The sequence below is a fragment of the Parasteatoda tepidariorum genome, chromosome 4, assembly GCF_982258835.1.
Source record: "Parasteatoda tepidariorum strain Cologne lab strain chromosome 4, Ptep-v5.0, whole genome shotgun sequence".
Lineage (NCBI taxonomy): Eukaryota > Metazoa > Arthropoda > Arachnida > Araneae > Theridiidae > Parasteatoda > Parasteatoda tepidariorum.
In genome coordinates, this window is record NC_141758.1 from 90,086,838 (window position 1) to 90,110,551 (window position 23,714).

The following is a 23,714-nucleotide window of genomic DNA, read 5'->3' on the forward strand; positions in this document are numbered from 1 at the left end:
AGAACAGCCGTTTCCAATATTTTTTTTGGCTGTGGAATCCTAATTGAACGAGCATCTTTTGGTAAAACTCCAAGTTCATAAATAAAATAAGTAGCCAGAAATTGATCAATAATAATTATTATTTTGATAGTATTTAATGAGAAGAATGAAATTTATTTTAGTCATTATTAGTAAAAAGTCTTAAAATTACAGATTTTATATCAAACAGTTGAACTCCCAGGCTTGGAGTGGCATCTAGTCTAGTTTAATGTCTTATAATGGTTTATATACAAGTTTAAAACGTATGACGTATGCTGAGTCTTATTTTTCAAAAAAGAACTGTTATAAACATTGAGAATTGTTTTCAGAGAATTAGCGATGCAATACTCAGTATTTTGCTATTGGAAGCAATAATTGAATAAAAATTTTGCTTTTGCTTTTTTTTTCGGTATTTAAAGTAAGGAATTTTTAAAAATTATCAAAATGTGAAATCGATGATGGTTTATTGCTTTGATATAAGTATTAAATAAAATCATTGCTGGTTTAAAAAATTTGGATCCCTTGCCATGGGTCCCTTGTGAGCACACCATGGAACCCTAGAGTTCACAACACTATTTGGGAACCACTGTAATGAAAGACTGGAAAAAAATTTAAAAAAAAAACAAAACAAACTAGCAACAGTAAAAAGGAAAACTCTTAACATCAGAAAAGTTCTAAACTTCTTTTATTGCACACACTCAGTTTGAAATTTACATTAATTTCAGTAATTCAGAAATTTACATTAATTCATTCAACATTTAAAAAATAGATGATTCCAGACTGTTTTATATTAATTTGCCATTTTTTTCATTATCTTCAACAGGCAGCTGTTTTTAAAACTAATTTGAAACTGTAATTGACCATATTATATATAAACAACATAGAAATTATTAAAGCTAATCAAACAGTGTACATTCGCAAAATTGCATAAGAATAGAAAGGGGTAAAAATTTACCACAACTGCAGCCCATTGGTCAAGACACGGCCTCCCAAAGTTCTACTTCCTTCAATTATAAAAAAACTGCATGTATGCTGTAGTAGGGCGGTAAAACTTCCAACACTTGACTAGGAGGATTTATCCCTAATAAAGATTGTTTTTAATTTTCATTTCTTAACCCTTTGCGTTCGGCTCAGTTTTTATATTTAACTCAAATATTTAATAATCTGTATTTAACTCAAATATTTAACAAAAATTCTTTTCACCTGCTATAAGTTTCTTTCAAGTTCATCAAAAATTATTTGAGCAAAAAAAGATAATACTATGTACCTTACTTCTAACTGCTTCACTCGGATTAATCAAAGCATCAAAAAACAGCCTTAAAACACTTTCTAAATCTTGAGAACTAGCTGCAGAAATGTAGTCAACAGCTTGATCTAAACCTCGCCTGAAAATTGAAATTTTTTAGTTTAATTGAAGAATAGGCCTAAACAAGGACAATAAAACATAAAAAAATTTAAAAATATTATGCAATAGAAATGTTAAAAGAAATACTAATTTAAATTGGTTGCAATACGTCACCAAACACTAAATAGACCAAAATATATATTTTTAAATTTTTCAAAAAATTTTTACTTTTGGAAACTGCAAGGATAATTTGAAGTAGGATTCGATCAGGTTTGGAAAAATTTTGTTAAAAAAAAAAGTGATTTTTGAAACTTGGTGGATTACTTAAAGTCGATTGCAGTAGTAATAACTTTATTGAGATTTCATATTTCAAATTTGAATTAGAATTATCACTTCTTGATTATATCGATTAACTTGATTATATCGATAAACAAACTAATTATGCATCAAAGTTGTCAGGTAAACAAAATAAAATATATCACGTGTTACAATAAAATACATAAAAATATAATAAATCTAAGAAAGAATTAGGTTTCAACATTTTCAATGTGCAATACAGAGTTGTATTTAATTAGCTTTATTTTGTAGGCCAACAAATGCAGTAATTATTTTCTCTTTCCTATTTTGTAAATCAATACACAAATTAAAATTCGAAAATAAATTAAAATTCGTAAAATGCGTGAAATAACTCGCAAAATAAAGAACACGAAGAGAATAAGACCATAGCTGCCAACATGGACAGGAAAAATTCCAGTAGATATAACGAAAAAATACAAATTTTATGATAATTGTCACAAAATATACTATATATTTTATATATAGGAAATTTTTTAGGGATTTTTATAATCAACTGCTATATTTTCCAGTTATGATTTCACATTACATGATCTTGAAAGGTTATGCATTATGTTCATTCAGAATTTTGAATAGTAATAGGCATTTAATTCATCAAAGATAGTTAACTGATTTTTATAAATGAGGCTTGCTTTATTATGTATTAATGACACTTATTTAAATATTCAAGCAAACAATAATTTGCACAAAAATTCTATTTCAATAGGGATTTTTTAAGGAAACTTACTGAATTTTAGAGAATCTTTTAAATATACAAAAACCAGGAGCATTTTTATTAAACCAGTAGACCAGGAGAAACTGGCAAAATACAGTAGTCTACTGTATAATCCAGTAAAGTTGGCAGCTATGTAAGACTCCTTAAAAAAGAGATACTAACATAAGTGTTTGTAAAATATGGTGTTCTTTAACACCAGTAAGACTGAAACTTAGTATATATCCATATTTCCCTAAAGTAGTCCCCTAAAGTAGTAGTGACTGGATTAAAAAAGAATAAATGATGCTTAAAAAAAGTTTTTTAAAATTAATTTTTAAATTTTTTTATATTATTTACAGTTATTTAACAAGTTATTAGTAAATATAAACAATAAAAAAATTTTATTATGTACAAAAAGTCACAAAATTCTAAGAAAATGTGTCGTTATAGACATCATTGTTTTTCTAATTGAAATTAAAAAGCAGTCAAAATGACTTCCTTGGGCGATCTAGTGCTAAAGAAAAAAAAAATGAAAGAACGAACATCATTTCTAGAGCGAACTATCTTTTAAACTTTCATGAATTCTGAATTATTTTATTTTATATTATTAATTTTAAATTCTAACTGAAGCCAGTCATTACTGATTTTTTTGAAAGTCTCAAATGAGAAAAAATCATGATTATTTATTTCCTCTCTGATGGGCAAGAAACACATCTTTGAAAAATAATTCTGCAGAAAAAATAGAATTTTTCGAAAAATTATGCAGAAAGGAAAACCAGAAACATTTAGACAACAACATCTGCTACATTTTAGATTTTCAAATTCATGACTTTCCATGATTAATTCCAAGAATTTTTCATGACTTAACGAAATTACTATTCTCTCCTACAACAGCACAACAATAAATTTAAAAAGGCATTATAATTAAATTCATTGAAATAATAGGTATAATAAAAAAACTGTTTTACTCTACATTTTCCTACTTAAACATTTTAAATTTAAAAAACAGAGTAAAGAAAGAGTTGAAGCAATAAAATAGCTTAAAAAAATACAAAAGCAAATAATTTTTTTCCCCTTTCTTCTGCAGAATTACATTCTAAAGATACTTTTCTTGTTCATCGGAAAGGGGAGAAATACTCCTGATTTTTCTGTTCTCATTTCGGAATAAAAAAAATTCGCCAATGACTAGCTTGCTTCAGCTAAAATTTTGAATTGATAAAATAAAAATAAATAAAAATTCTGAAATCACAGAAGTTTAAAAGATAATTCGCTCTAGAAATATTTTTCTTTCATTTCTTGAAAGAACAGCATAATTTTTAAAGAGCACGATAAAAACATTTTATATTTTAATCAATTATGACTGTATGTGGGGATTTTGTAACAAATTCAGATATTCGGAACACCATGAAAATGGGGGGAGAGGGTACATTCCATTTTAAAAATAAGATTTTTTGTCGACCTAAATCTATGACTTTTCACGATTTTTTTTTTTTAAAATAGTTAAAATCATGACATTTCATGACAAATTTTGTTCAATACTGAAATTCATGATTTTTCCTCACTTTCCAGGTGTGCGGGATACCCTGCACAAATTTTCAAAAATTGGAAGGAAATGCAACAATTTCTATAACGCTCTGTGACAATGTCGCCGTGTTGCTGCAATTCTGTCACGGCAAATCTCATAAGGTAAATAAGCATAACAAATTTCAAGATTTCTTTACAAGCATAAAATTTTCATTTAAAAACATAATGTTTAAGGTCTTACTCTGCAAGCATTGTGACACCTTCTGATATACACTTTGTAGAACTTTCAATAACATAGAGCAATGCTTTCATAATTGCAGATTCTTGAACTGAACTGAATCGAAGGAAGAACAATTTCTTACACTCTGAACCCAATAAAAACAACAATGCTTTACACCTGAAAAAAGTAATAAAAAATTATAAGTTCAAAATCATTCAATATAATGTGGACGCCTGTGGCAGAATCACAGTGACACGACAACATTGTTGCAGAACATTACAGAGTTCTTGCAGAAAGAATTTTCTCTTGAAAAGTAAAAAAAAAAAATTACTTTTCTTTTCAACAGATATTTAAGCATAATATTTGAATCATGCATTTCGATAATCACTTTTTACACTGATAGTATCCTAAGTCAATGTAATGTTTCGTATGTATTTTCGACATTTATTTTCACATGGATTTTAATATCCCGATATATTTCAAACATTCTGAAAAATTCAAATCGTGCATTTGAGTATTTACTTTTTAATGCAATAATTCCATCGAATTTTTGGCAGTTATTGCTACTGATTTCTCAATAATTTTTAAATCTGATCTTTTTCATATGATATTATTTATTACAACAACCTAATCTCAAAATGAAACACGCATTTGAGGCGTATGATTCGCGTGATTTAGCTGTAGATCTTTTTATCGGCAATTACTAATACCGATTTCATGATTTTTAATTATTTTTTTAATTGTGATGATTATTTACAAAAGGTGAAGAAGGAAATAATTTGAACGTCCCCCCCCCCCAACAAAATGCGAGAATATCGTCCATAATATTAGAATTAAAAATTACTACACGTTCAAAGAAAATAAAAATTATATCGTTTTTTCTTTCATAAGCACAGTGCTTTTGTTATTTTAAATGAGTAACATATATGTTTGTCATTATTAAAAGTATCTTGCAGAAAGATATTAGTGGTAGAGAGTTTTGTAGTAGAGAGCTCGAAAAAATTCTGCCACAAGGATGTGGACAAGTAGCAGATGACGTAGAAAACAATTAAAAAAAACATAATTTGAAAATAAAAATACGCTTTTAATTTTCTTTATTGCTTTAATTATTATTTTTCACTTATTAGAATAAAGATTCTAACAAAGTATTTACTAAAGCACATTCAAAAGAAGTAAGTAAATCTAGAAGCTTATTCTGGAACATTCCTTCAAACTTTGTCATTGTTTTATAAAACTTTAGTCATAACAGAATATAGCTCTTTCCCATTTTTTGAATTAGACAGCATTTGCCTTGATTATAGAGCATTTATCTTGCTTTTATTGTAATTTATGGAAATCTCTTTGAGGTTACTTTTTACTTTCAGGAGCTCATTAATTTCGGATTAGAACATTCTTTAACATATTCTTTTTATGCAGTATACAAGTAATATCCAGTACAATCAAAAATAAAAAGCAAGAAGTTGAACCTTTTGTCCAAACCCATTCGCAATGAGTCCCGCAGTGGGCTGATCGTGAAGACACGGTTCCCAGTAGAACACCGAAGTCAATCATCACTGACTGCGGTCAGTAAGCGGGTGGGTGACCACTTTGATCAGCCTGCGTAGGGACCGAGGGTGTGCGGTATCAGTCGTCGTTAAACTGTTCTACCGTAAAGTGCTTGACTTTGTGAGCAAGTCATCGGGCTATCAAAGGGGAGCCATCCCCTCTGCAGAGGATCAAAATTGCGATGGCATGTCTTAAGATCATCCTCAGGGATGTTTTCCAGACCGCCGCCAATAGCCCATTGTGCAGCTCTAGTGCGACATAAATAAAGTACCTACCTACCATTAATAATGAATGATGTGCATGACCAAATCGCTAAAAAGATTATCAGAATTAAATAAATAATACCAAAAAACTCAAGTGAACACATATTATTTGGTTAAAAAACTTTATTAGCTTAAAATATGTAGATGGAAATAAAAGTTGACATGTTTCAAGTGCTCAAAAATAAGTGCCCATTCTCAAGACTTGCCACACATGAATAAGAAGAAAATAATTTGAAATATAAAACAAAGTTGCCATCGAATAATGGAAAATAAAAGGGAGAAACAAAACTAGAAAAACCACATTAGCCAAGAGTAAAATAAATATGGAAAAAAAAAAAAAACAGAACAAGAAAAACCACTGTGGCAGAGAGGGGCAAATCAGGGTAAAATGCATTTCCACACATTATGGCGAGGTGGTGAGGAATTAATGCCATTAACAAGGAAATCAGCATTGAAATCTTGTTTCTTAATAAGATAAAATATTAAAGAAATATATTAAAGGTAAATAATAATAAATTGAATAAAAGCTATAGAGAAAAGTTCATTTTGAAAATATAAGACATTTTACAAAAAAATAGAAATTATATCGATATTGAGGCAAACATGCAAGCAGTTGTAAATTAAGGAATTTTTTTTACATCTTCTGCATCCTTGTACAATTTGTAGGATTCTACTCATTGTATTGAAAAAAAAAAGAAAGAAAGCTTAGAAAGGTTAAGATAAAGTTTAAAATTGAACCTTATTGAGAATTTTTCGCCTAAAGTTCACTTTGCTTTTTAATTAAAAAATATATATGTAAAAAAATAAAATTACCCAAAATTTTTTTCCCATGGTGACTCTGCATAACAAAGGGCACAAAGTTTATCAAACAATGTCTTGAAATAATTAAAGCTCCACAGAGTTTTTTCCTAAGAAATTTTAAGAAATAAAATTAATAATAATTTTTCAAAACATATTTATAACACTGTATGAAATTTAAAGATTACCTGTTCAGCTGAAAAGAACCATTCAACGGAAATTATAATGGTTTTAAGAAATTTAAGTCCAAACATGCTTTTTTCTTCAATATGCTGATGTGAGCAGGACATGTAATCGATAAAAGCATCTATAAGTAATGCTGGATTAACAACATCCCTTCCATAATAAAGCATAGGATTTAATTCTAGAAGTATTGCAAGCAATGTGTAATGTAGAACTACATTTCGAAAAAATTCTTGGCATCTTTGATCTCCGTTCTTTGTAGTTTCCATTGTAACTTGAGCTTTAGAGAATAAAAGTAACATTCATTATTAAACTAAATTTATTATTTTTTTTTATAGTTTTTAAATCACTTAGTAAATAGAAAACTTATAGATGGTTTTGCTATAATACTACTCTGAACAAAAAATGGGAATATAAAGAAACAGTACAAAAAGCACTTATTTTCAAAATCACAATATAATAAACCAGGGCTTGAAAAAACTCAGAAATTTTACCCGTCCCCGAGGACGGCTTGTCCAACAATGTACCCGTCCTCCTTTTAAACTAACCAGTCGCTTCTAAATAAATAAAAATATAATTTTCCCTTATTTATTACAAACATTTATATAAATTGCACAATGAATTAGTAGTTACTAGGATTACAAATACTAGAATTACATTATACAGTAATAAAAGAAATATTAGGTTACTAATAGTAACTTAGTATTTTGTTTATGAAATAATTTATTTCTTTTACGAAATAATTTAAATGACAAAGGCAAGTTATCTGGAATGTCAATTAACAGGAAAATGGCCGTTGGCGCGGACGTCGCATTTGAGAAATTCATTGTCCTCGGGGAATTTTTGACCGCCGAGGATGGGCGGACGGGCTATTTTTCGAGCCCTGTAATAAACACTTATTTTCAAATCACAGTACAATAAGCACTTACTTTCAAAATCAACATTTTTCTATTATGGGCTATCCAGGGATTTTTCTCGGAATTTGCCGCAATTTTTCTTTTAAACAAAAATAACTTTGAAAATAAACTTAATAACACTGTCATCATTTTATGGAGAAGATTTAAAAAAATCAATCTTATATACAGGTAAAAAATTTTCTACTTAATCTTTAAAATTTTTTATAATCATTTAAAAAATATAAACCCTCCTGGCATCTCCTCTCTCTCTAAGTTTCTTACTTCAAGCAGCAAGCACATTTAGAAAGATGTTACCTAAAATGTCGAGGGTCAGACAAAAGGTATGCTTTCCTTCTGCTTCAATTTGTGGTTAAAAGGGGTGATTATCGGTCAAGGTGGTCAAGACAGTTTGGTGGATAGACAATCTTACACTTTTTTCTGAAATATCAAGCAACAAAGATGACTTTTTTTCTGATAAGATGATTGCTTTCAGGTTATGTTACACTCTTTCTTGTCCCTTCCTCTTTGATAATGATAGAGTTAAAAAATAACATTGAAATGGTTTTTCAAAAGTTCCTTGTAATTCTTCTGAATCGATTCTTGCTACTGATAATTTTTCTTTCTTGGTTCTAGTGATTTCTCAGATATTCCCCTGCTACCTCATAATTTTTTTTAAATGTATGTATTTTTTAAATGGCCTCATTTCCAAATTCAAGTAGGGAAAGAACAAGGTCGTTGATATACATGTTAGTAACAAGTCAAAGTTATCTTTTTAATCAATATTAATGATATTTTTAAATTTAAAGAAATAAAGGGTTGCCACAGAAAAAAATGAACAAAATAGTTGCTTTTAGTATCCTAGAGCATGAAAACAGTTGCCTAAATAAGAACAAAAATTTTTCAATAATATTACTAAAATTTTATTAAATGACTTAATTGTTCATACACAATGATCCATTTAATCAAGTTTTGCGGCAAATATGATAATTTTTATATAAACGTTAGTGTTCTATCAATAAATTTTTATGTAAAAAAATTGTATACTTTTAGAAAATTAAATACTTCAATTTCTAGAAATCATTCAAAAAAATACTTTACATTAAAAAACACATACTTTCTTTTCTTTCTAGCAATAACCGTTGAAAAGGCGACTGAGAAACAATATAGACTTACAACGGAATCTAAGCAAATTGAGAGCATTAAAAAGTGACGACTCTTTGCAATTCAAAATTTTTAACATATTTTACTTCTTTTTTTGAAAAAAAAAATTTCTTGTTTTTAGAAGCTCCCGCGGGCTGCAGGTTGTCAACCCAATTTATGCTGAAAAACATAGCTGGGAGTACAGAAAAGTCTCAGGCTAAAAATAGGTGCAAATAGTCGCCGGTGGCAACCCTAGAAATTGTTAATAGGGCTTCCAATAATGTTAGATAGGAAAAATAATTGCAGTTCAGTAGATATCATTTACTTAATTCACATATTACTTCCCTTTTTCTTTAAAATTAAGTAAAAAAAAAGCTTTAGTTAAATGCTACTGTTTTAAAAATGGATCATCATAAACATACTTCAAATTTTTTAGTTTCCTTAGAAACTTTTTAAAAGTGCTTTTATTGAATTTTAAGTTACTTGAATAATCCATTTTTAATATGTCATTTAAATGTTTAAGTCAAAATTATTAGCTGTTCTTATGACTATTTATAAAAATGATTAAAAATGTAAATTTCTATTTACACTTGCAGTTTAAGCAGTGCTGATAAAGGTGAAAATAAACTAATAAGTCGAAAATAAAACTAATATGGTTGAAAATAACTCGAAATATGAAATTTTGCATACAAGGAATAAATGTTAGTACAAGAATCATTGTAAGAATATCATTTCAAGAATCAATATATTTAGGTGTTGTAATTTTGTCTATTGCTTTTAAATTCAGGTGAATGATGTTCATCTGAATTTTGCATACAAGGAATAAATATTAGCACAAGAATTATTGCAAGAATATCATATCAAGAATCAATATATTGAGTGGTTGCAATTCTGTCTATTGCTTTTAAATTCAGGTGAATGATGTTCCCCTGAATTTTGCATACAAGGAATAAATATTAGCACAAGAATTATTGCAAGAATATCATTTCAAGAATCAATATATTGAGTGGCTGCAATTTTGTCTATTGCTTTTAAATTCAGGTGAATGATGTTCCCCTGAATTTTGCATACAAGGAATAAATGTTAGCACAATAATTATTGCAAGAATATCATTTCAAGAATCAATATATTGAGTGGTTGAAATTTTGTTTATTGCTTTTAAATTCAGGTGAATGATATTCCCTTGAATTTTGTACACAAGGAATAAATATTAGTAAAAGAATTATTGCAAGAATATCATTTCAAGAATCAATATATTGAGTGGTTGAAATTTTGTCTATTGCTTTTAAATTCAAGTGAAAGATGAAAATGTTGGAGCAAGCAAACTTTTAAAGCAGTTAAAAATAAAGCTTATTGCAAAAGTGTTACACAATATCAAAGAGATAAGAAAATAAATAAAATACAAAGGTGAAACAAAAAAAGAAAAAATAAACTAAGTAAATCAGATTATACATTTAATTTGTTATTTTGTTACTGCCTCCTCTACAAACCATGCATTTTTTTAAAAGCAATTTGATATAAATGTTACTTTAAATAAAAGCTCTGTTAAGTTGTGAACTTTAAACTCATCTGCATAAAGAATAATGAGTATTGTTACAAAGAATATAGTTAAAAAAATATATATACTTACCAAACATTGCACAAAAAGCAGACTTGTAGATAGGTTCATTTCTTAATACAGGGTCAGAATATCTATATTGAAAATTAATTATGCTTTTATTTGAAGATTATATTAAAGAAAATATTTATTATAGCAAGAGTTTATGAACAAGTTAAAAATTAAATATTTACTAGCTCATTTAAAGCGTGCAGTTTATGCACAGATGAAATTTATTTAAATTGTGATAGAGTGTAAAGAAAGGAGATCAATTTGTAGGTAATCAAAATTAGATTACTTTAAAATGCTTGCTTTAATAAGTTAATGTTTGGTCTTGTTTTAGCTGTTTAGTTACAGGGGTCTGTCCAGGCTGAATTTACTACCGTTTAGCGGTACCTTCACAAATTCAATTTTAGGTAAAACGGTAGTTTCACAAATTCAACTTCAGGAAAAACGGTAGTTTCACAAAATACTTTTTCTTAAAATTTTATTTTTGTATCCTTTAAGAAACGGTAAATCTATATTTTAACCATGTTTTTGCATTGATTTTTCAATATAATTTTTAATTTTTCACAAATTATGTCTAAATTTTCACAAAATAGGTACCTTTCACAAAAACCTAGACAGACCTCTGAGTTATAACATCTACTAGCTTTCTCATAAACATAGTTTTAGAATAACCCTAGGAATAGCATTTTATAAGATAGCTAGATAATTTAAACATGAAGATTGCAAACATAACTCAAAATAAAAAAAATGGAGTTATCTTGTTTTCTTAGGATTTAATGAATTCTATTGCACATAAGAAATATCTTAATTTAGGAGTATGTTATGAAATCAGACATTTTTTAAAATTAAATTATTAAAATGTTTTTTCCCAATCAGTTTTAACAAATATTATCACATTTTTTAGTTAGTAAAACTGCGTTTTGTTTTTAAAAGCCTTTTAGCCAAAAAAAAAAAAAAATGACTAATGTTTTAAATTTGTCATTTTAGTGTATAAAAGTCTTGTTATAGGATGACCTGTACTCCAGTAAGATCTAAAAAATACAGGCGAGGTACAATAAGGTTTATTATTTTATAGAAGAATTTTCTTTTCATATGCTTAACTAAAAATCTCTAGCAAATAAGCATTAATATCAGAATATAAAGATATTTTACGAAATCAAATACAGTACAGAACCTCTTATCCGGAAATCAGAATGCCGGAAAAATGGAACGAGCCTCAATACATTTTCTCACAATTTTTTTAAAAAATTTCTTTCTTCCTTAAAAGATTTCAGAATAATTATTTCTTTTTTAAAATATGTTTACCATCATTTTAGAAATAATCATTAGTTCCCTACACTTTCAAAAGAAGTAAAAGTCTTTTAAAATTATTCTAAATATATATATATATATTTTTAGCTGAGTTTGACAATAAAAAAAAAAAAACAGCTTTTTGTAGCGATTCAGAAAACCGGAAAAATCAGTTATCCGGAATAGCGATGGTCCTGATCGTTCCGGATAATCGGTTCTCTATTGTATAATGTGCATAGACAGAATTATAATTATATATGCAATTACACCAAGATCAAACAAATAAAAATGCTGTTCCACCTTAATTATATAAGCCCTGCTTCATAACATCAGGTAATATTTGTTTTACGTTAAACAGCAAATTTAATGTAAGTCACACTAAAATATCTTATTTTCATCACGAAATTATTTTCACGAATCATCACGAATTTAAGGGGTCACAGCAACCTTGCAACATTTTTTTTTTTTTTTTAAATAAAGGTATAATCATTCATTTTTTGGATGCTTAACATGCTCATTTAACTTACAATCAATAATTTATCCTAAAAAAAATAGTTAAACTGATTAATTTTTTTGAATTTTAAATTAAAATTGAAAAAATTTAAAATGTTTAAATCCCCAAGTCTTTTTCATTTTAACAGATTTTCAAAAAATATTCTTTTCTTAGTGCTTACAATATTCACCTTAACAATTTTGTGCATTCATTTGTTGATATATCAATTAGAACATTTTTTATAGATTATTTTGTAAAAAAGTAGAAAAGAAGGTTAAAAACTCCTGTTAGGTACATATAACATGCTGTAAAAATTTTAATACATCATAAAATGCTTATTCCATGCACAATTTAAATAAATGTATTATACTTAGGAAGAAAAAAAAAAGTTTACTTCAAAGCGTTATCTTAAATAAGATTATTAAGATTAAAATTTAATTACGATTAAAACACAAAATTCTCATCTATTAGAAAAGGCACTTTAAATTCTGTCTGCTGATCAAGTTTCTGTTTTAGGGCAATCTAAAATCATTCATAGCTTCTTTAAAAATGTAGATAGAGAGATGATTTTTTTTCAGTGCATTTGAAATAATTTGAAATTTTATTACACTTGCACCTAAACACTAGTCAGTGCAAACAAGGATGGGACAAGAGCTAAAAAGGGCCATATTTCCCAAAAGACAAACATTGTTATGTACTCAGTGTAACAAAATGAAAAAGTGCTTACACAAAAATAAAGGGTAAATAAAAAAAAAATAAATAAATAAAAAAGATTGCTAGAATGCCTTTAGGAGATGAGAAATTCCAATTTATCTAAAGGTGATAGAAATTTAAATATTTTATGAAGAAATTTAGTGGAGTAAATTTATTTATTTAATGTTAAAGTTTTATTCATAACATGCAGTGAATCCCTTTTACTACACTCTATTTCAATGAAATTTTTTTTTTAAAAAAAGACAAGTATTTTTATTAATAAATATACTATAAGAAATACCTTTTTTTAGTTCCAGCATGGAAATTTTCTGTAACAGCTTTCATTAGCTAAATAAAAAATGAAATAAAAAAAAGGCATACAAATATTAGAATATCATTAATAAATAAATATTCTTTGTAACCATAGAAAAAGTTATGTACAAAAATAAGTTACTGTTTCAAACATAAAAAAGCACCAAAAAAAAAATAACTTGCAATGTTTAACTTCTCAAAAAGAATATAAAGATACCTTAAGATAAAGAACTGTATCTAACTGTATGTGAATTCAAAAATCATATTATATATGATTTATACATTTACATAAGTACATTTTACTTTAAAACTTGATTTTAGAGCTATGGTACACACAAATGGTAACACAACACTGAACAGAAAATCATTAGTGTGAAATTTTTTTCACTTAAGTCAGTCAATTTTTCTCCCAATTAATTTCACATAATTTTATAACGATATTATGATTGCGAATACCACAATAAATTCTTAAGATCATTTAAAGATTTATTCTTGACTCTAAAATAGAAAATATATAATAAATCAAATTTCATCGCAAAACAATACTATTTTTTATATCAGAATTATTTTTAGGACAAAAGTTTTAACAGTTTTCAGTTTAATTTTATTAAGGAAGTACTAAGAAACTCATAACAGATTGAGACCAAGATATAGATAATATTTATAGTACAGTTCCGTTAGAAAATAATCATTAGTTAGTTAATATTCTCTCCCACTAATATTTAATTAAAATTTGTAACCAAGTTCAAGGCTTTCTTCTTAATTAAATAATTTAAAAGTAAGGTTTAAATTATCTTGAAACCAAAGCACAGTGATGCATTCTTCTTATAATTTTGTACAAAAGTAGATTACTAGATGTTTTAATACCCAATTTAAAATTTTAAATTGCATTGTTAATTGAAATCTATTTTTTAAAAAAATTAGATGATAGAGCCAAATCAATAATTGAGAAAACACAAATCTCAATGCCATAAAATTTGTTTCTGCATCTGCTGAAAATAATAAACAAAAATATGACCCCTGAATTTTTCCATCTTAAAAATTTAATAATGTAAAATTGTTAACTGAGTTTCAAAACTTGTCATGAAAAATTGATAAAGCTACATATCTGAATTATGGATATGTTTTATGTATAAAGGGCAGTTTCTGGGCATGAACTACTGCATTTTACAATTTTAACTTGTATTATTAATTAAAATTTATACATTCTGTATCAAAAATCCCAATCTTTTAATTTTAAAATAAGTATTTGTATCGGATATTCATGGGTAGAGAATGGGATTTTTTGAACACAAAAAATGAGTGATATAAGGACTAAATATCAGGACAAATAAGGATACCATATTTTTTTTATCAGGGAAATCAGTAATATTAAGACAATTTTGAACCCAGTAAATTTAGCAAATTTTTCCTTGTAATTATTTCCCTGTGAGAGCAATAAGTATTCTTCAAGAAGCCTATTTTGCTGAACAAGATGAAAAACAGGGGACATTTTTCATAGATTCACAACAAGTTGTGCAATACATGAAATAAAAATGTAGTTAACGAATATGCATATATTTTGTAGACTTTTAATCGAACGGTTTCAGTCCTTGATAAGTCTCATATGCAACAATCATGTATCATTTTCCAAATTAAATACCAATTTTGTCATAATCATGGATAGAGAACAAGAAAAGAAACATCAGACAAATGCTTAAGCAGAAGAGAGAAAATTATTGTTATTTCTCAAACTTAATACATTCTGTTATTTTCAATTTCTTTTTGGAGCGGTTTGTCAAAAATGAAACAGGAGAAATATTGTTATGACTCATATTCTTCAGTTTTAACCAATTTAAAACTAGAGAATTACTGTATTAGGAAGAGAAAAATTATCATTCATTTGTTAAAGTGGCAAAGGGTTAGATAATTGTTATTTCTAGAAACTCTTCAAACACATTTTGCTATTCTTTTCTTTAGAGAGATTTGTCAAAAATGAGATAGCGGAGAAAAGTTTTATGATTTATATTTATCAGTTTTCTTATATCCAGGAACAGATGAATGATATATAAATTTTCTTGCTAAAATGTCAGAGTTGACAAATTAATGAATTTTTTTTTTTAGAGACCCTTCATTTCTTAACTTCCAACACATTTTGCTGTCTTTAATTTCTTTTTTGAGAAATTTGTCAAAAACAGTGGCCAGAAAAGTTAATTTATTTTTCTAGTTCACTACAACTGCTTTGTAAATGTAGTGATTATCATCTACTTTCGAAATGTAGTGATTACTTCACTACTTTAAGGAACTGAACTTTGCTGGAGAAATTAACTTATACGTTATGTTTAAATGGCTTTGAATAAAATATTGACTCACATTAAACATGAAGAAATATTTATGCATGTTTACATGAGCCAGTTTATTATTCGGAGACATTTTTTTCGAATTAGTCAATTTAATCTTCAACTTTTTATGCACTTTTTGACAGCGAATATTTAATTCAAGAAATGCTAGGAAATTATCAAATACTTGCAATTTTGTTAAGTATTTAACGCTCTTTTAATTCCGATAAGAAATTAAGCATCGTAAAATACCGATAAAGCGCCCCCTTAATTTTGACGAAAATCGTCGTGACATCGAGGGGGCGAATAATCGGTACTGAAGAAAATGCAAAGCGCCGTTTAAAAAAAATCAACTATATTTGGTTGAGCATTATTTAGTGTGAATCACAAAATATACAGTAAAAATAATCATTGCAAAAGAAAGTAAATTTAAACTTTAATCATTAAAAAACATACCTTTGCAGCAATCCTTTATTTTTAAATTTTAGTGTGATTGCTGCACATGCAAATAGGTGAAAAAATTTTAAAAAAATATGACAAAATATTTCATAAAAGAAAGATATTTTAATCTCTGTGAACAAGCAAAGAATGTTCAGTTTCCACCCCCAAAGTATTCAGATTTTCTTGCCCCTGTAGAACAATTCTAGGAAAGGGTAATTCCCTTTTACTCCTTATCTCTTCCATTTAATTCAACTCCCTTTCAATTTACATTTTTCTTCCTGTGTAGGAGAGTAACACCCTTTCTTTTTTACTCAATCTGTCACATTCAACTCTCCCACTACACCTTAAAATTTTCCCCATTCTTACCAGTGAGTGTACATACCATTCAAGGTGACCTTGGCCTACATGCAGCTGGGAGGAAATGTTGACCACAACTTTCCTCCTATCCCACCACACTTAACAAACATCTGCCCTTTTGTTAATAATCTTCAATTTAGTGACTGATTGATTATCTACTCCCCCCACTCATTGTTCACTTACAGTCTAACACTAATCTTCTACCCTAAACATCAGGAAAACTATTTTTTAGAAATACATTCTATGAATTTATTCTTAAAATAAGAGCTTTTTTAAATTGTGTTGTAGAGAAGGGGGCGGTTTTTTGGTGCTAGCTGGCAATCTGTATTCATGCGAAAATGCAAGGGGGCGCTTTTTTGAGTTGGGGCGTTTTATCGGTACTTTACGGTATATCGAAAATATGTTTCGTTCCTTCGAAATAGGTGAAAGTTTAACCAAAGTGATAAAGTATTCATAATAGCTAGCTTATATTAGTTATATGTAATTCTAAATATACAATTCTTGTTAACTCACACACACAGGGGCATTTTAAATTGCATCCATTGACAGATCTATAAAGATTTGTACTCAACAAATTCGAAAAATTAGCTGATTTAGAACCCTATTCATATACTAAAATAACTGCCAGGAATTGCTACAAACTACTGTTTTTTCGTATCACACTACTTACTATTTTTCTAGAAATAACACACTACGCTACAAACTACGAAAAAAGTAGCGACAAGTAGTAGTTTCACTATTTCCGACCACTGGTAAAAATAATATTGTGAAGTAAAAAGCATTTAGTGGCTGTACTGGAAAAACATTGTCTAATTTTATTTCTAAAGACTCTTTAATCTTTCATACATTTTGCTGTTTTCAGTTTTTATAAAAATGCGTCAAAAATTTCAAAAAAGAAGAGAAAAGACTCTTCAATCTTTAATACATTTTGCTGTTTTCAGTTTTTATAAAAATGCGTCAAAAATAATATAAAGGAGAAAAAATTTCAAAAAAGAAGAGAAAGAATTTCAAAAAAGAAGAGAAAGAATTTCAAAAAAGAAGAGAAAGAATTTCAAAAAAGAAGAGAGAAAAAAAGATTAAAATTGGAAGAAATATTAACAAATTAAAACTGGAGACTAACCTCTTCAGGTTGGATGATTTTTCGGATTCCAAGTTTTTTGCAATGTTTTTTGAAAGACGCTATTTTGTAACTTTCAATCATTACCGTTTCAGATTCATCTCTTTTGCAATCTTCAGTCAGTAACAATAAAAAGTATTCAGTAACTTTCTGTTTGTAAATAAGTTTTCTATGATTTTTTAGATGAAATTCTTCGCGTTCAGCACCACCATTGATATAACTGAAAAAAATATTTTAAAATTAAATTACAGTAACTAAGTATAAGAAACTGCTCAAAATAATAAATTTTCACAGAATTAAATCTCATCAGGAAAATTGTCATTCTATTCTAAATAAAGTTTTTTTTTTATTTAGACAAAGTTATTTCTTTCTAATGAAGCCTATCAACATTGATTACTTTATTTTCAATAAATTTTTTTAAAATTAAAATTAAGGAAAGAGTTATTAGTGGCTGATTTCTTGACAATACTGTATCAGACAGCAAATGTAATAAAATTTCAAAAATAAGAAGAATGTTTGAACTTAGTTTTCAAATCAATTTAAAACTAATTTATAAACTAATACAGACAATGAGCTATTAAGAAGATTTTACAGAAGCTCCTTTGAAGAGTACTAAAAACATGCATTAGGAAGAAAGTAAGAATATTTTTTCGATAGAGCAGGGCTCATTTTAGGACTAAAATTTAAAATGTTAACTTTGAATCATGTCGTCATAACCTACATTTGAGCTAAATTACAAATATTTTTCAAAACTATGGTTACAGCTGATTTAAAATTCAAATTCGAAGACATAGGTAATAATCGAAAACAAAAACAACATAATTAAAAGTTAGTATTAATAACATTTTATACACTATACTTAATAAATTAAAATTTAGAAATTATAAAATAAATCACCTAGAAATAATTATTTTTTAAAAAAATCAACACAATAATTATTTTCTGGAAATCGCCGGCATTTAATAAAGGTAATAATTTTCCGAAAAACTTGTTTTGCAATGATTTAATTTTAAATCCACATCGTTTTCCGCTTGCTTTTGCGGACATTTTCACATGGTGTTTTAAACTCTAATAGCATTATGACACAAGAATTTCGACTTTGAGAAATAACTTTTTAACGATTTATTTGAAAGCACTTTTGATGTGGTTTACTCTATTATAATGTTGCATTATTTTGCGATCATTCTTTTGGGAGAGGAGAACACATCATGTGTGTTGCTACATGATGTGTTGCCACATGATATTTTTAATGCATGTTATGCTCAGTTCAAATTTCATTTCATTTTTTTTTAGAAATGCTTTATTTGTAACGATTCTATCGTAAATCCACATCGTTCATTGACCATTTTTTTGACATTTTCAAATGGGTTTTCCATTTCTTCTGATATTTTTAACGCGTTATAATAGGAAAAGTGAATTTCATACTTTAGTAATAACTTTTTAACGTGTTTGACTCAATGGAGGAGGAAATCTGCTTAACAGATAAACATGTTAATGGACATTAAGGTAAAATTTTGCAATCAGCAATAAAACTGATTTTGGCACTAAAACTTGGTGCCTAACAGAGTTAAAGTTGTGTTTTTTACTCAATGAATAATCCTAGAATTTTCGCAAATTTGGGGGGGGGGAGAACTGCATTTTGGAGCTGTGTGGAGTAGAAAATTCATTTCAGAGCAATTTGGTGCAGTTTGCACAGCTGTTTCAACCCTGAAATTATGGAGTAGAAAATTAATTTTACAGCAATTTGGTGCAATTTGCACAGCTGTTTCAACCCTGAAATTATGGAGTAGAAAATTCATTTTAGAGCAATTTGGTGCAATTTGCACAGCTGTTTCAATCCTGAAATCATGGAGTAGAAAATTCATTTTAGAGCAATTCGGTGCAATTTGTACAGCTGTTTCAACCCTGAAATTATGGAGTAGAAAATTCATTTTAGAGCAATTTGGTGCAATTTGCACAGCTGTTTCAACTCTGAAATTATGGAGTAGAAAATTCATTTTAGAGCAATTTGGTGCAATTTGCACAGCTGCTTCAATCCTGAAATTATGGAGTAGAAAATTCATTTTAGAGCAATTTGGTGCAATTTGCACAGCTGTTTCAACCCTGAAATTATGGAGTAGAAAATTCATTTTAGAGCAATTTGCACAGCTGTTTCAACCCTGAAATTATGGAGTAGAAAATTCATTTTAGAGCAATTTGCACAGCTGTTTCAATCCTGAAATTATGGAGTAGAAATTATACACTACCGATTGGATGGAAGGCAGTTTCTTATTTCATCATGTGTGTTGCTATTTATAATGGTAGATGCTAAAAATATTTTGATGATATTCCAACTGGACTCTCGATCTCTTGTACGGTTACTCTCACATAAGACTTTGCATGCTGAGATAATTAACTGCAAATTCAAAAAAGAAAATTCAAAACAAAGAGCAGTTAGCATAAAAATAATTAAAATAGATTCAATGAATTAATTGTATTTGACTATTAATGTAATTCTATTATTAACATAATAATAATAGAATTAAAAACAATAAAATTAAAGATATGTTTTCAATTTATATTTAAAAAAAAAACTCACATAATAGTTAAATGAGGTAATGAAATAGCAACCGTTCACTCAATCATGGCCAAGACACTTACCTATCGCTTCCACGTACTTTTTAATACGGGAGAGCACAACTATATCACTTCTAATATTATTGGCAATAGAAAAAAATTAAGAACAATTACCATATCTTTTATAAATAGTAATTTTTACAAAAATAGTTTCTGTCATGAAAATTTCCTGAAAACAGATAATTACCAAAATAGTTGGAATTTTATAACAGAATTTTAATTAGAATTTGATGGTAAAAAAAAAGCTACAAAAGTTAGAATTATTAAAAAATATGATTGATAAGAAAGTCTCAAAACTGTTATTCATACCAAATTTATGAAAAAGTCAAAACTTTGATTTTAAAGAGCATTTTATTAAGACATTTTTATTAAGTTTAGTGGCCCCTTTTTAACATTTTTTATTTCAAAAATACAAAAAAAAAAAATGAAAACCTATGTTCTCACTCAAGAAAAGTTCATATTTTACAGCAAGGAAAAAATAAACACCAATTTCTTTAATTATTCTTTTCCCTTTTATATAATTTGGAAGCTTTCACATCATATCAATAATATTATTATTCAATATATAAATAAGAAATGGCCCTGACTTTCCAAGGAAAATATTAAACAAATTTCAAAACAGGCTTTTGTAAGGCACAGCAATATTTCTTTAAAATTATATTTTTTTTTGGAAATAGGCAATGAAACTCAGGGCTATCTTAATAGCAAGCATAGAAATGTTTTAGGCCCCTATGACAATGTCATACTGTTTAAAATCGAACTAAAAAACTTCACATACATAAAATAAAGCACACACATTTTTGAGATATGCAATAATTTTAACAAACTTTTACACATTTTTATCACCCCAAAAACTCAATGCACATAAAATAAAACATTTTTCAACTATGCATAGCATAATTTAAAAAAAAATTGATGCTAACCTATTGCAATCCTCAAATAATAAAATAATTTTTAAAACCAAGAACTAATTAAAATAATTAAATTAAATAAAACACAAAGTTTTAACAAATAAAAAAAATTAAAAAGTTATGAATTATTTCGTCACGTTACTAAAGTTTAGTTATTAAAACATTTTTCAATGCATATCAGACATAACCATTTTAAATGTTGCTGTCCCATAGTGCTCCGTAATTCTAAATCCTTCAATTATTATTTCATTCAACTAATTGTAAATACAAAACGGTGTTGGTGGTGGTCAAGCATCTCTAGAGAAATCAGTTGAGTACCTAAAAACTTCATTTCAATGTTGAGAAATAGATTTTGGTTGACTTTGAAGTTTCCCTGGGGATAAACTATTCAAATTATTGGTGTTTGCGTGATAATCAATTACTATTCATTTTAATAAAAACATATAACGCAATGTTTTTCCTTTTAGTTTTTTTAATACAATATATAAAAAGTAAGATTCACTTGGACCCCTGAGGGCACTGCCCGGGTGTGACCATGTGCAAAAACAGTACTGGTGAAACCTACTTTTTGATAGAAAGTATGTAAAATATTACATTTTGTAGGAAGCAATATTTTTGAATGCAAACATGCAGATTTTATAATGCAAAGTACATAAATGTTAGGTAAAAGAATTTTTTTTTAAAGAAATGCAGGAAGTAGTTTACTAATTGAGTCATAGCCATCATATCTCTGACTTGTGATTAAGAGCCAAAATTAATTTAAACAGAATCTTTAGTTTTTAAAAGCAATTATATTACCAGCTTAAAGAATAGTATTATCGAACTGCAAGTATGGATACATTTAAAAACAATTGTTAAGCTAAGAGTATTTAGTACAAATTAGTTTTTTAATTTTAATAAATCTAAGAAAATGAATTTACAGAGAATGATGGATATTAGATTAGTAATAAATACTAGACTTATTTATTTGAACCTGATTAGCAACACATTGTTAGGGAGAATGAACAAAGAAATTTTTTCAAAAGTTTTAACAAAAAAAAAAAACATTTTTTTTTAGTGTTTCTAAAAAATTTTGTTATAATTTTCAGTCACAAAAACGTACCTTCTGTTAATAAACAAACCTTTTTTTCCATGGATTTGAAGTTTTGTCCCCCAAAATATCTGCAATCTGGGAAAAAGTACTTTTTTTTAAAAATTAGATTTCTCAGTAATTATTCAACTGATTTTGCTTAAAATAAAACAAAAACCAAATTGCTAAAACATATTATAATTTTTACTTAATTGGATTTCCAGGAGATGCAGTCACTTGAAAAATTGCCTATGGGGATCCAGTGGGTGCACTTGACCTCTATAGGAAGGAACCCTAGATTGTTACTCTGAATTTTAAAATTGTTCGTGGTTGTTGCACGGTTTTTCTACATTTTTTTAAAACAATGCATCATTCTTCCTCTCCCCCCCCCAATAAAATTCAACTTCATGTTTTCCTGCTGCCATGACAAACTGTAGACACACAAATTCAATTTAACACACACAAAAAATTCTGCAAAAAAAGTGTAAATATTGCAACCAAAACAGACCTTATCTATGTAAATAGGTAATTCCGTCATACTATCTTTATCTTGCAAAACATACAGTTTCATACAATTTTTCATATTTGCAAAAGTATCAGATGATGTAACATTCTGCTTCTGAAAAATAACAATTCAAAAATATTAAAGTCATTGCTGAGTTGAAATACAATTTCTTAATACTGAGACACAAGACTTGCCTTTTTTTTAGAGAGTTACAGAAAACTAAGAAAAATTAAATTATGCAAATTGAGAAGAAAAAAAATATAAAAACATAAATTAACTTAATTAAGCAAAACAGTGTTTGCAGTGTAATTTTCTATCAATAATAAATAAAAATGCAATTTCCAATAAAACCATCCGCAAAAACAATCAATTAGGAAAGAGCACTATTTTCAGTACCAACTTAATTTTGATAACAATTATCCACTAAATTATATTTACAAAAAAAATTTCAAATATGAGTTTTTCAATACTAAATAAAATTGCTATAAATATGATTGCTTTTAATAATAAGAAGTGAATAATACGTTTATTCATTACTTCATAAGATCTTAGATCATAAGGTCTTCTTAGGATAATTTTCATACATTTAAAGATAACAAGTAACACTGATGTTAATAAGATGTGAACATTATAGAATTCTTGTAGCATTATATTAAATAAAAAGCAGTTAATCAGGTATAAATTATTATTTTGATTGAGGATTTGTTGCAAACAAAGATACTAAATTAATTTGATTTGGTGTAAAAATTAAAATATCTAATGTATGACTTTTAAGTCACAAATATTATTCAAGTATGAGTACGTTTAATTACATAGTAATTAATTACATTTTTATTAATACATTTTATTATACATTTTAAATTACATTCTCACATAATAAATAACTTTTTTATTAATAAAAAGTTAAAATAATAAAATTCATGTAGCAGCATTACGTTATATAATAAGCACTAAACCAGCAAAGTCTATTTTTGTTGAAGGTTTGCTAAAATTAAAAGCATTCAGA

The 23,714-nt window shown here is 27.5% G+C and overlaps 1 protein-coding gene across 5 annotated transcripts in view; it reads right to left on the minus strand.

The window, feature by feature from the left end:
• LOC107455334 (transformation/transcription domain-associated protein) overlaps positions 1 to 23,714 on the minus strand; it is a 165,499-nt gene that overhangs the window by 89,021 nt on the left and 52,764 nt on the right. For all 5 annotated transcript variants that reach the window (XM_087161598.1, XM_087161599.1, XM_087161597.1 and 2 more), the window contains 9 exons: positions 22,712 to 22,822; positions 19,854 to 20,002; positions 17,611 to 17,827; positions 13,364 to 13,410; positions 10,611 to 10,672; positions 6,950 to 7,224; positions 6,777 to 6,871; positions 4,177 to 4,332; positions 1,286 to 1,403 (listed from right to left, as the gene is read on the minus strand). In XM_087161598.1, the coding sequence (XP_087017724.1) occupies positions 1,286 to 1,403; positions 4,177 to 4,332; positions 6,777 to 6,871; positions 6,950 to 7,224; positions 10,611 to 10,672; positions 13,364 to 13,410; positions 17,611 to 17,827; positions 19,854 to 20,002; positions 22,712 to 22,822 (1,230 nt within the window). The remainder of the gene's footprint in view (positions 1 to 1,285; positions 1,404 to 4,176; positions 4,333 to 6,776; positions 6,872 to 6,949; positions 7,225 to 10,610; positions 10,673 to 13,363; positions 13,411 to 17,610; positions 17,828 to 19,853; positions 20,003 to 22,711; positions 22,823 to 23,714) is intronic.